Source organism: Natrix helvetica (assembly GCF_964273705.1).
Source record: "Natrix helvetica genome assembly, chromosome: 1".
Taxonomy (NCBI): Eukaryota; Metazoa; Chordata; class Lepidosauria; order Squamata; family Natricidae; genus Natrix; species Natrix helvetica.
In genome coordinates, this window is record NC_138548.1 from 310,065,128 (window position 1) to 310,077,209 (window position 12,082).

The window sequence follows — 12,082 nt, forward strand, 5'->3', positions numbered from 1 at the left end:
GGTCTCTCTTTGTAGCAGGTCTAGGATGTAAGATTAACAAAGAATGAAGTAGAGAGATATTTAAAAGGCAAATAATAAGATGGGAGGGGACAGACCTCACAGTCCACAATAATCTACGTTCCACCAGTGAGGCCCAGGGCAGTTCTTTAGGCAGTTCTTTAGGCCCAGAGGCCTAGGGCAGTTCTTTAGGCAGTTCTTTAGGCCCAGAGGCCTAGGGCAGTTCTTTAGGCAGTTCTTTAGGCCCAGAGGCCTAGGGCAGTTCTTTAGGCAGTTCTTTAGGCCCAGAGGCCTAGGGCAGTTCTTTAGGCAGTTCTTTAGGCCCAGAGGCCTAGGGCAGTTCTTTAGGCAGTTCTTAGGCCCAGAGGCCTAGGGCAGTTCTTTAGGCAGTTCTTTAGGCCCAGAGGCCTAGGGCAGTTCTTTAGGCAGTTCTTTAGGCCCAGAGGCCCAGGGCAGTTCTTTAGGCAGTTCTTTAGGCCCAGAGGCCTAGGGCAGTTCTTTAGGCAGTTCTTTAGGCCCAGAGGCCTAGGGCAGTTCTTTAGGCAGTTCTTTAGGCCCAGAGGCCCGAAAGCAGTTCTTGGAGTATGAAGGAATCGCACCTCAGCGGGGGGGGGGGGGTAGACGAGGTGCCAAGGCCAGCTGCTCGACCTATTGCTCTTCAGGGGTCGCCCCGAGCCTCCGGCGACCCCCCCGGCTTCCCTCTTCGATCCCTGCAGCTTCTTTCCCGACCTCCAGCCCCCAATGGCCTCTCCACCTGGCAGTTGGAAAGAAATATGGCGCCCGATATTCCAGCGCCGTCTCAGCCGCTCCGTCGCCATCGCCGGTAAGATGAGGTCTCCCTGTACGTTGTTCTCTCTTTCTGGCTCGCTCCTTAGCTGTCGCGCTGTTCTGCCGCCTGGCAGCCGCCCAAAACGTCCAAAACGTCTCCTTTCTGCTCTGTCAGTTCTTTTATTCATTTTGCTGCCGCAGCTGCCGTAGCTGCCGCAGCTCGGCCTCTGTGTTCCTGTCCCTAAGCTGTCCTCCGTCTCCCGTTCTCCTGGTTAGCGGGTCCATCCGGATCCCAGCTGTACATCAAACAAACCAGGGTTGCCACTACATAATTCTAGGCCCCCAGGATGACCAACGGGGGCCAATAATGCCTGCTATCCCCGCCAGAGCGCCCCATCGTTTACGGAGCTCTGGGAAGGTCCGCCATTTCCCCCGGAAGCTCCTCCCCTTTTTGACCTTTGATTCTTCTTTCTTAATATCTGTTACAAATCTTACTGGAACATAAGTTGCAAAACGCTTCAAGAGATGGGCACAGGAAGCAGATGTTGTTTGTGTAAGATAGAAACCGCCGTTTAGCGTATTAATAGAACATGGCATTAAAGGGTTGCTGATGTTAACTTTTTCACTTCTCTTTCTGTAATTTCTGTAACTTTCCATAATGTATTTGTAAGACATAAATATGAAATGTATACATTGCTTTTGGTGACCAAGTCAAACCTACGCCCCCTCACCAGCTGGTTATCTCAGGGATGTGGGCACCCAGCCCACAATACTAGGGAACGCCTTGCCCGGGATCAGGAGCAAGAAAAGTATAAAGATAATGCCTTGGACACAGCCAAGACAGTTCAGATTTTGGTGTGTGAACACGCTGGACTCGATGCATCAATAAACCTGTTTTCTCTAGCACCTTCGTGGTCTCACGGCCCGTCTTTGGCACATTGGGGTAAAGGTCCCAATCCGCCACAACAGTTGGACTAGAAGACCTCCAGAGTCCCTTCTAACTGTTATTCTAAATCTAAACTTCTAAATCTAAATACCGTATAAAAAGCACTGGGTAGGAACTCTAGTTTGAGAGAGATCCCTTTGCGTACTTCTACAGAATACAGTTTATTTTACAATCTCCACATTGGTGAGTTTAATTTGGACAAGGTCCCATCACGCAACAGATCCCAGTATTGGACCTGCTTAGCTTCCAAAAGTTCACAAGTCAGCAAAGTGCTGTGGCTTAAGGTTGGTAATATGTATCGAAATTAATAGCAGCCTGTAGACAGGAGATATTTTTTACACTATGCATGCATGTACATATGTACGTATGTATGTATAAAACTATCTCATGAATCCCAATAAACTAACATGTTCACATATTCACTTAGAACAGTTCTAATTAGAGCCATATCTGGTCTGCCTGTCAACCACTAGATGGCAAGGAAGAGGTGTCTGTATCTCTTTGCTACTATCTATAGATAGTAGGTTAGTTTTTGCACCTTAGTTATAACAGTGATAACATTAAATGTGTAATTATTATATTTTGGGGGACATTTCTTGTTATAATTTAATCTTTCCTCTTCTGGTTAAAACTGTCAGTAAGGGCTATCCCAAGATACTTGGCTGCCCAAGGTGCAGCATGAGCAAATGGGCATATTTCCCTAGCCTAGCCTAATTAGGCCCATAAAACAGAAGAGTCCCACAAACAATCACACATGTAATTAAGTGTGCCTTTCATGGGACTCAAAATTAATCATCTGGTGTACTTACTTATTACAGTAAATGGTTGGAAATCTGCTTTTCCCGGAAGTAGGGAGGTGGGGAGCAGAGGAACAATCTGGTTTCATGAGATCTTTCAGGATTTTAAGCAGGTAATAGTCATTAAAAATCTACAGGGAAGCAATCATGCAGGATAATCAGAGTTTGTACAATTTATATATTATGTTCTAATGAGATTTGATTACAGATAGCCTGGTTTAAGCATGTGACAATCTTCATTTTGGTTAATTAGGCTGCTTCTATAAAAAGATGATCCTGGTTTGAACAACCCAGATGTTTTTTTTTGCTTTTCTGGAAAAGAAATGTCCTATTCTGGATTGAATTCTAAAGAATTTGAGTAGACAAAAGTTAATTATAGGAATCTGACCTTTAGACTGCAATAATTACTGGATATTAAAACTTAATAAAAATTAAGATGCTCTTCTAAACAATTTTACTTTCATTAAAATAGTACCAGCAGATGGCAGAAATAGTTTAAACAATTTCACTATATTCTTCTTGTTGTGAAGGTTACTTTTTCATAATAAATTAAGTCAAGACCACTTTTATGAAATGAGAGATGTAGCCTTTTTTTCTACCCTATGATTTTTATTTTGCTTCTTTTGATGGTGGAAATATTTAAAGGTCTGAAATGCATTCTGATAGCAAAATACAATAATAGTCTTCCCAATAATTTTTAAAATATCAAGTAGATGTTTCTTTTCCTCATGTATAGTTTTTCCCTTCAACAGGGATTTTATTTCAGCTTTTTATTTTTTATAGGTATGTTTTTTTCCATAGTCAGTTGAGTTTATTCCTATTTTTACTTGAGCAGCTTTCAATTTTTTAAATATGCAACAGCTTGTTTCAGATTCAGCTTTTCTATTTTTGCCTTGGATTGTCATATTGGGTCTTTCCATTGTATTTATGATACCTAATGTTTTAAACAGTGTCATAATATTTTCATGCAATATAAAAGGCATGAGATATTTATTAAAAAAAGAAATAATTGCAGCATGGAACAGGTATTTTTACAAGAAACTTACATTACTCCTGATTTTTCTATATACATAAAAAACTGCTCTGCGCAAGCATGAGTGAACTGGTAGTGCCGGAGCTCTGATGTTCCTTGGATCTGTTGGAGCCATTCTTCCAGTTTTGGAGTCACAGCCCCAAGGGCTCCTACTATCACTTTGGCATTTATTTTCCTCATACATCTATACTCCATGACTGCCTTCATGCTCTGATGCCTTCAGAATTTTAAAATTAAAGTTGTAAAGGAAAACATGTTTTCCAAATCTCAAAAATCTATTTGGCTGGAGAAGAAACCGAGGTCTACAGTTGCTCCAAAGATATGATTTTCACGTAAATTAAAACACTTGGCATTGATTGGTTTAGGAGAACCATTCTGAAATTTCAGCAGAAAGATCCCCATAATGTCCTGCCTCATGTCTTAAATATGCATACAAGTTTAACCTATTAATCATAGAAGAGATTGAAGGAATCTATAGAATAAGAAGCTCCATCTTTAAATTACTAAAGTAGCTATCACACATGAAGCACGTCTTGAATGATTTACACAGCCTTATTGTATTTGCTAGTACATAATGGATATTTGCTCCCCTTTAAAAAAAATCAAATCAACTCCTATTGTAAGATTTCTAAGGAGATATGCATTTTGACTCTGGACTGCAACAATTGCCGGTGCTTGTTCCTGTTCAGAGATAGCAAACATCTTAAAACCGATGAAAAAGAATTTGATAAAGTTGATTCTATAGCTGTCACATTTCAAATCCTTCATAAACCCATTTTGAGCATTAGTAATGTACAGTAAGTTTAGCTAAAATATAAAATTAATAATACTTTGAAGTAAATTATATTCTGCCTTTCCCAATCAAGCATGGAGCTATGGAACATAATTCAGTGTAATTTATTTGAAATGTTTTGAGAACAGTATAAGTCTATTATGCAAAAATATTTAATTACTAATACAGTATTTTTAATAAATGAAAACCATACAATTTCTCTAACATTTTGGCAAGTATTTGTCAGTTCAGTAGTTCACAATTTAAGTACATAATCCTTGGTATATTTACTGAGAAATAGTCCCACTATGTCATTTGGACTTATTTCCATGTGTTGTAAGGTTGTAAAAATTTTAAGATTGCAATTTAATGTATTTTTTTATTGTGTCTCCTTTGTAACTATTACTCCAAGCCCAGTCTGGAACATTGCATTAAACCATAAGTCACTGGATCTGTTTCCCTTGACTGGTGAACATTTTTCAGAATAAAGCAAGTTAAATAAATTACAAGATTGAAACATGATCATAATATTTTAATCCTATACATACAGAAATGTCCTAAATAGTGATATTGGTAATTAATACTTTTTTTTAAAAAAAAAGAAGTAAAATAACCTACTATATACTGATTATTTTAACATAATTACTTGTGTAACAGATTGTGAAACATTAAAAAAAACCTGACACCTTATTTACTCTACTAATTTTTTTGTAAACATAAAATGCTTGATGTATGCATTTTGCCAACATTACTGTTGTACTGAGGTTGGAGCCTATACTGTATGGAAAGTAATAGTTATATTTCAGTGCACTGTTGCATATTATAGAACCATTTATTTAAAAAATCAGTAAAATACTGAATTTATTGTTGTTCAAACCTAATTGTAATTTTCTTACTCAATTTCCCGGTTTATTGGCATTTTAACAACTTTAACTGGGAAAGCTAATCAAAGAATAGCTGGACATTTTTCTGAGATGTTAATCAGAACACTTTGCAGTTGTGTTTCTAGAATAATAGTAGGTGCTACAGAAGGTTCTCACAACAGAGAATTATAGAATGGTACAGACTGGTACTAAGGAAGTCAATGCTTTATTGGGAGATCTGTTATAAGAAAATATCTGAATCATGGTTTTAATCATGGCAATCGTGGCTTATTTTAATCACAATTAGCTAATCAATTTAAACTCCTGATAAAACACATTATAAACATAAAAGTGAATTAATTTAAAAACCTGGTCTTTCTAATTTTTTCTAATGGGGATCCCTATTCCAAATTTTTGCAAGGTTGCTAATGTTTTGTTTACATCTGAATCACATTACATGTATTCTGAATTTTAATATGAGAAGCATATTAAACAAGTTTCTTACACAGAATTCATGACAGAAAGAATCTTAGTTGTGACAACAGGATGTGCTTTTGTCAAAATGAGAAAAAAGCAGAGTCATCCTCTAATTTGTCCCTATTTTATGTCCTTGTGATGTCACCTTGTGGCTTCTTTTATCATTTGCCACTCTTTCCCCATCAGGTATCTCTATCTGTACCTGCAATGGAGGCTAGGAATATGAGCAATCATGGAAACTGAGAAAGAGAAGATTTATTCGCTGCTCACCCAACTGATTTCCCAAGGATAGGTCTTGATAATAATTTTTATTTATAAAATGTAAGACAAACCGAAACATGTAAAGTGAGAGCACCATTTTATATACAAACTGATATGTTACCTCAGAAAGGGCTACACAAAGCAAAACAATTCTGTATAAATGTGAGTTCATTTATATTTCTGTTGTCATTTTTGGTGTTTCCATGCTCAGCACAGTCATAGAGTTTTAGATTTTCACTATTAATGAAGTGTCAATTTTCAAATAATTATCTTGCATCGGAAACCCTATTTTATTGCATTAGCCATGTTAATTGTTGACATGTGTATCTTAACGTTTTGCCCTAAAATGTAAATCAATCTGTATTTAAGATTCCTGCCGAATTAGTATTTTAGTTTATCCTAAAATATAGCACTGCTTTATTTGGACATCATTTGAGTCTTCATTATTTTTTGAACACCATCCATTGTCCAATATGCTACTTGTGATAGCTTCTGCACCCATGCAAGTGATGTACTTAATGTCAAGTAATGTACTTATGTCAAATCACCAGGTGATAAGTAACTCAGTTTTAACTTCAGGCTTTTTGAAACTCTGCTTTATGTAACTTCCTGACCTTGACACTTTAAAAATGCCATGTAGACAACTTGTGTTAAGTTGCCATTTGAAACATCAAATGTGGGCATTTTATAAACAGGGACACCTGGTATGAGTCTAAAACTGGTAGTTTAGAAATCATGTCTACCAACAGGACGTGTGAAATATTTAGTCAAGTACCTGTCTCAGTGACTGAGGCATTTACAGACTATCACAAGATTACAGTTGACACACATACCAGTAGTTACAGTATTATGGTCAATAGGTACAAATATAATAGGAATTGAATTGACATTGTCACAAAAATATTAAAAAGTGCTTCTTGCTCCACATATGGAATGCAAATACGTACATATGAGACACTGAAAGCCTCTTGAAGCTTTTGTCAGACATTGCTTTCTAATTCTCTGTCATTCTCCCATGAATCTCTCTCTTCCATGTGGTCACACTCAAGGCTGATTTCACTAGTGTCCATGCTACAGTTAGATCCACTGTCTGATTGGTCCATTTGTTCAGACTTGGATTCTTGCTGGAATATGCTGTTCCTACTTGATGCTATTACAGGTCCTTCCAAATCAAGGACTCCATTCTCACCTGAGGCACGCAAAACCAGTTCTTGGGCTTGACGGATAGAGTTGAGCCAGAGCTGTTTATTGAAAGTATCATTTGCTTGTAATGAGTGGGACTGGCTTTGTGATCCATTTTTGAAGCTGATTCTAAAGAAGTTTTTAACTGGAAGAAAGGAACCAAATCAGTATATAGAATGCTTTATGTAGGATGATTTAAATGCTGTGTGAATTTTCAGAACGTTTGAGCTTTGGTTTGTAATTTTCCACAAAATGCTAAGGATTTAAAACAATGTCATGTTATTTATAATTTAAGAACTGGGATTCTCTAGGATTCTACATGAAGGATATGTCAAAATAACTTCTTAACAAAACAGCAAATGAATATAATTTTAAATAAATAAAATTCTGAAATGTCATTATTTGACAAACATCAAAATAATCTAACTGTGATTCATACTTCTCTCATTGTTGCTGAATGCACCACGTATGGATCCACCTAATCGCACCTCTCCATCTTGCAAGTCTTCCAGCATAAGATCCTTCACAGGGATGGGCTGACGATACATTTGGTAGCAGAGTTGTTCATTATGAAGAATTGCCCGAGTAATTACTAGCACTTCTTGGAAAAGAAAGACATGAAATTTCTGAGGAGAAAAGAAAAAAAGCTTGAGTCTCTTTTCTAGAATTTTATAAATTTCTTATTTAAAAAACAACCAATTACCCTAGAGAAAACAGAAGCATTCAAAATCTCTCTCTCTCTCTCTCTCTCTCTCTCTCTCTCTCTCTCTCTCACTCACTCACACACACACCTCTGCTCTTCATTTTCCAAATCCTCTTTAGTTTTTCCAGACCCTGTTATTTTCTCAGCTTTTTTTACTTCTTCCTGATGTTGCTATCACTTGACACTGCTATTGCCACGGTTAATCATTGTCTACCATGATGTTTAGTTGATTGGCCAGTACCTGTATGTCTGGATCCAGAAGTCCTACAGTACTTTGGTGCTATTGTTATCCACAACCATCTGGGGGACCTCCCATTTGGATTTGGGAGGGTAGCTCATACACTGTGCAAATGTTCTTATACACAATGCCAACCACTTGGTTGTGCTGTTAAATGTATGCTGTTCCTGTCTGCATCTTACACCATGCCACTGTGTCTTGCACCGCTGCATAATTTGCATCTGGGTTCCTCTCAAGTGCAATAGAACTCTGTTTCCATGGATCTAATGCTTAGTGTCTGTTCTTGTGTTGCTCTGATCTGTGTCTCAGTACTGCCTTTTAGTCAGCCCTTCCCAGCCATTTGTAGGATTTCCCAATGTCTGCCACTTTAGCTATCTGTTGATGGTACATCCCATGCAGTCTTGTCTTCCCATGGCACTTGAGTATTCTCCTTGATTTTCTTCTCATGTCTGCTGCTGCTTTAGACATTTTCTCTGAAGCTCATTTTTGGCTGCCATCTCACTGATGTATTCCTGAATGCTATGAGTTTCAGACTTTGACACTCACCCTCTTTCTGCTTGGTATATAATCTCTGTTGGACTTCAGGTCAAAAATTCCATATATTGTGAGAAGGTTCTGGATCTTCATGTTGTTTTGACCAGCTCATTCTACCAGCAAGATATCTGATGACACACATGGAATGTATGTTGATGGCATGGTTCTTGTTCTTCCAATTAAGTTGGATCTTCACGATCTGACTTTGATGGCGGTACTTGGGATGCAACACTTCTCCAGTCCTAATGCCATCCCATATCCTCATTGCAGATGTGTGTCAGATGGATTGTTCACTCTTGCATGCAGTTTTATGTCATCTATGTAGAGGTAGTGGCTGATGGTAGTTCCTCTCTTGAATTTGTATCCATATCACTCCTTGGGATTATCTGGTGGAGGAGGGTCAAAACTATGCGAAACAGCCGCAGGATCAAAACATCACCTTGGAATATGTGCACTTGATGGACACTTATGCAAGTTATCTTGAGTTGATTTCCAGTGTTAATTCCAGAGTCCTATTGAGTTCTTGAGGAAGGTCCTTAGTGTCCTGTTGACTTTGTATAGCACCAGGGATTCACAGATCAATGTGTGTGACACTAAACCATAGGCTTTCCTGTAGTGAATCCAGGCTGTGCTCAGATTGGTCTGTTTTGACCTTGAATTTTGGGCAATTGCTCTATCTATGAACAACTAATGTTTTGAACTTCTAGATTTGTTCCCTTCTGAGATGTGCTTATATATAGCCTCATGGTCCTGTAGCTTGGCAGCCATGATCCCTAATGGAACTTTCCATGTTGTGGAAGGCAAGATCTTTTATGGTCTGTTCCCTTGTAGGGCTATTACATGATCTGTCCTCTATGGATCTGAATGCTTATTTAAGAACGTACTGGGGTGGGGAAGCCCTAAGGAATATGATGGATGGATATATGGATGGACGGATGAATGGAAAGATGGATAGATAGACAAATATCACAATACTATTAAAAGAAGGATAATATTTTCAAATACACATTAGCTTGTTTGTTGTTCTAAAGTCTGCTAAGGCATGCTAACTAACTGCAGCCAATAGTTTGGTTAATTTGAGCAACAATCTGTTGATGCAAAAAACAAAATTCAAAGGAAAGGGAATAAAAGATCAGTATTTTATTTTTATTTTGAAAAATAAATCCCTTACCGCTCCCCTGTTGTTTTTTAGTTCACCGTGACAGCAAACAACACGTGATTCATCTATCAGGGAGTCCCTTTGGGTATCATCAAGATATATCAGCCTCTCTTTGTAATACTGACATTCAGATTCTCCTGTCTTTTTATTGATTTCTGCTACTATGCCTTGAACAATATTCATCTGGAAAAGAAATAAAGAGATTATTTACAAGCAGGTCAATTTCCAAGGCAGGTTGACAAAAAGCTGCTAAAAGGAGATCTATTGAAAATTAAGTTTTCAATATTTTTCTGGCAGAGTGTACGGTGTGTAGACTTTAATTCCTAGAATTCTTTATAGGAAACACTGTTCTAGATATTATTGACAGTGGTTCAACTGAATGTGCAGGAATGACATCTGCAGGAACTTCTTGGTTATTATTAAAAGAAAATATTTATAGCTCAGGGTTAAAATGAGGGGTCCTTGTTGGTCTCAGCTTGATTGTTTTCTTGCAGATGTTTCATTACCCAAATTAGGTGACATTATCAGTGCTGGACAAGTGAATGAAATGTCTGCAACAACCAAGCTAAGAAAGCATCAAGGACCCTTCACTTCTTGGTTATGTTTTTGAGAGCAGGAATATACCTTATGATAATCAATATGAATACACCCAGTCCTTGTTCAGTGACCAAGTTCTGTTCTAGTGACTAGATTGTTAAGTGAAATAATTGCTAGGCATACGCTTGAGAGAGAGAGAGAGAGAGAGAGAGAGAGAGAGAGAGATGCAGTGAAGATCACCGGGTGCTACTGTCTCATTTAGATAAAGTTCTCTTGTACAGCATTAATCTCACTCTGGTGTGTATTGTTTTCAGGCATATGAATTAGGTCATAAATATGTGTACTGGTTAAAAAATGGTTAATAAATGCCCTTGATTACCATTGCATTTACAAGTGATCTCTAAATGTAGTAGTTGCTAAATTGATGACAGTTTAGCACATTTCTTCATTCAAGTAGACTAAATGAAATATCATCATAATCATTTTGCACATAAACAACAGGACTTTGTCATTTGATTTTTTAAACTAAAATTGCTAGTATTATGTGTGCTTGACCCCATGCCTGCATTGTAACTTGCTATGCCATAGTAAATAGGGATGCTTTTCTAAATAAACCTAAGTGATTAAAATCAGTCCTGCATACTTCTAGTAAAAGCAGTTGTACTGAACTTCCACGTCTTCATTAAGGGGAAGGAATTTGTGGGAGCCCTAAGCACTTGGTGCCTTTGCTATTGCAACATGGCTAATCTACAATATTCTTGAAACCCTGATCAGCCTTTGAATACTTAAGCAGAAGCAGCTATTCCCAGAGGATTAAAGAAAAGTTTTGGCATAAGTAACTTTGGCATGCTTCTGTTTCTTAGAATTATACCTAAGAAGCAACACTATGGAGAGGAATATTTGAAGGTGTGATATTTAGCCTTAAATACATACACATACGCACAGTCACAGTAAGACATGGTTCATGTGTTATCAGATTGTTATTTCTGCTTCAACAGCTCAACACAATACATGGAAACCATTAGTATGACCAACCAATTTGGGTTGTGGAGGTCACATGATCTACTTTGTCAAAGAGACTATTTGATTCATTTCATTAAAAAGGGGGCTTGAAGGTGGATACATCTACTGGGGCTGCCTAGTCTAGAAGAACACTTAGCCAACAAAGCAGCAGAAGGCACCTTAACTTTTCCACAGCCTCTAAAAACAGTACTGCTTTTCTACTTCTACACTATTAATATTCTTACATTAACTGTAAGTAATTTTGCATATCAAGCACCTACAGACTCACATACACACTATTGTAATTCTAATCCAAGCAACTGTCTTGAGATGGATAATTCAACATTTTAAAAAAAATATCTCCACTTGTTACATACAGCTTCTTCAAGGTGCTGATGATCTGGATGGTCATTTGGTGTGTGCCTCAAAATCTCTCTGAGCAGCAGTGGATATTTCACCAGACGGCTGCGTGGGATATCAAGGAAATTCCATAAATCTAATTTACGACTGAAAGGCGATTCCAGGCAACGCTGTAGGAAGTCCTGCACTCTGTGGTCCTGTTTTTTATGGTCCAACAAAGCTTTAGCAGTCACTTGATTGCTACAGTAACTATTGTAAGAATTCAAGAACGGCAGCTAAGATAGAAAAGAAATGATAATATGTGGCAGGAGTTTTTACATGTTCATATTCAAACATATTTGTTGCTTTCAAACAGGATTGTTTTCAGATCTTTAAATCTGCTATTCTAAGGTTCTAATTATGCAGTATTGTAAGTTCTATTTTCTTTATTTTCCTTCCTACAGTTTAATGGCT

The 12,082-nt window shown here is 37.7% G+C and overlaps 1 protein-coding gene across 4 annotated transcripts in view; it reads right to left on the reverse strand.

The window, feature by feature from the left end:
- Positions 1 to 3,947: 3,947 nt before the first annotated feature.
- Positions 3,948 to 12,082, reverse strand: part of ARHGEF3 (Rho guanine nucleotide exchange factor 3) — a 148,898-nt gene continuing 140,763 nt past the window's right edge. For 3 of the 4 annotated variants that reach the window (XM_081939872.1, XM_081939871.1, XM_081939873.1), the window contains 4 exons: positions 11,647 to 11,904; positions 9,743 to 9,913; positions 7,536 to 7,722; positions 3,948 to 7,241 (listed from right to left, as the gene is read on the reverse strand). In XM_081939872.1, the coding sequence (XP_081795998.1) occupies positions 6,895 to 7,241; positions 7,536 to 7,722; positions 9,743 to 9,913; positions 11,647 to 11,904 (963 nt within the window). In that variant the 3' untranslated portion in view covers positions 3,948 to 6,894. The remainder of the gene's footprint in view (positions 7,242 to 7,535; positions 7,723 to 9,742; positions 9,914 to 11,646; positions 11,905 to 12,082) is intronic. The other variant, XM_081939874.1, reaches the window with a different exon arrangement.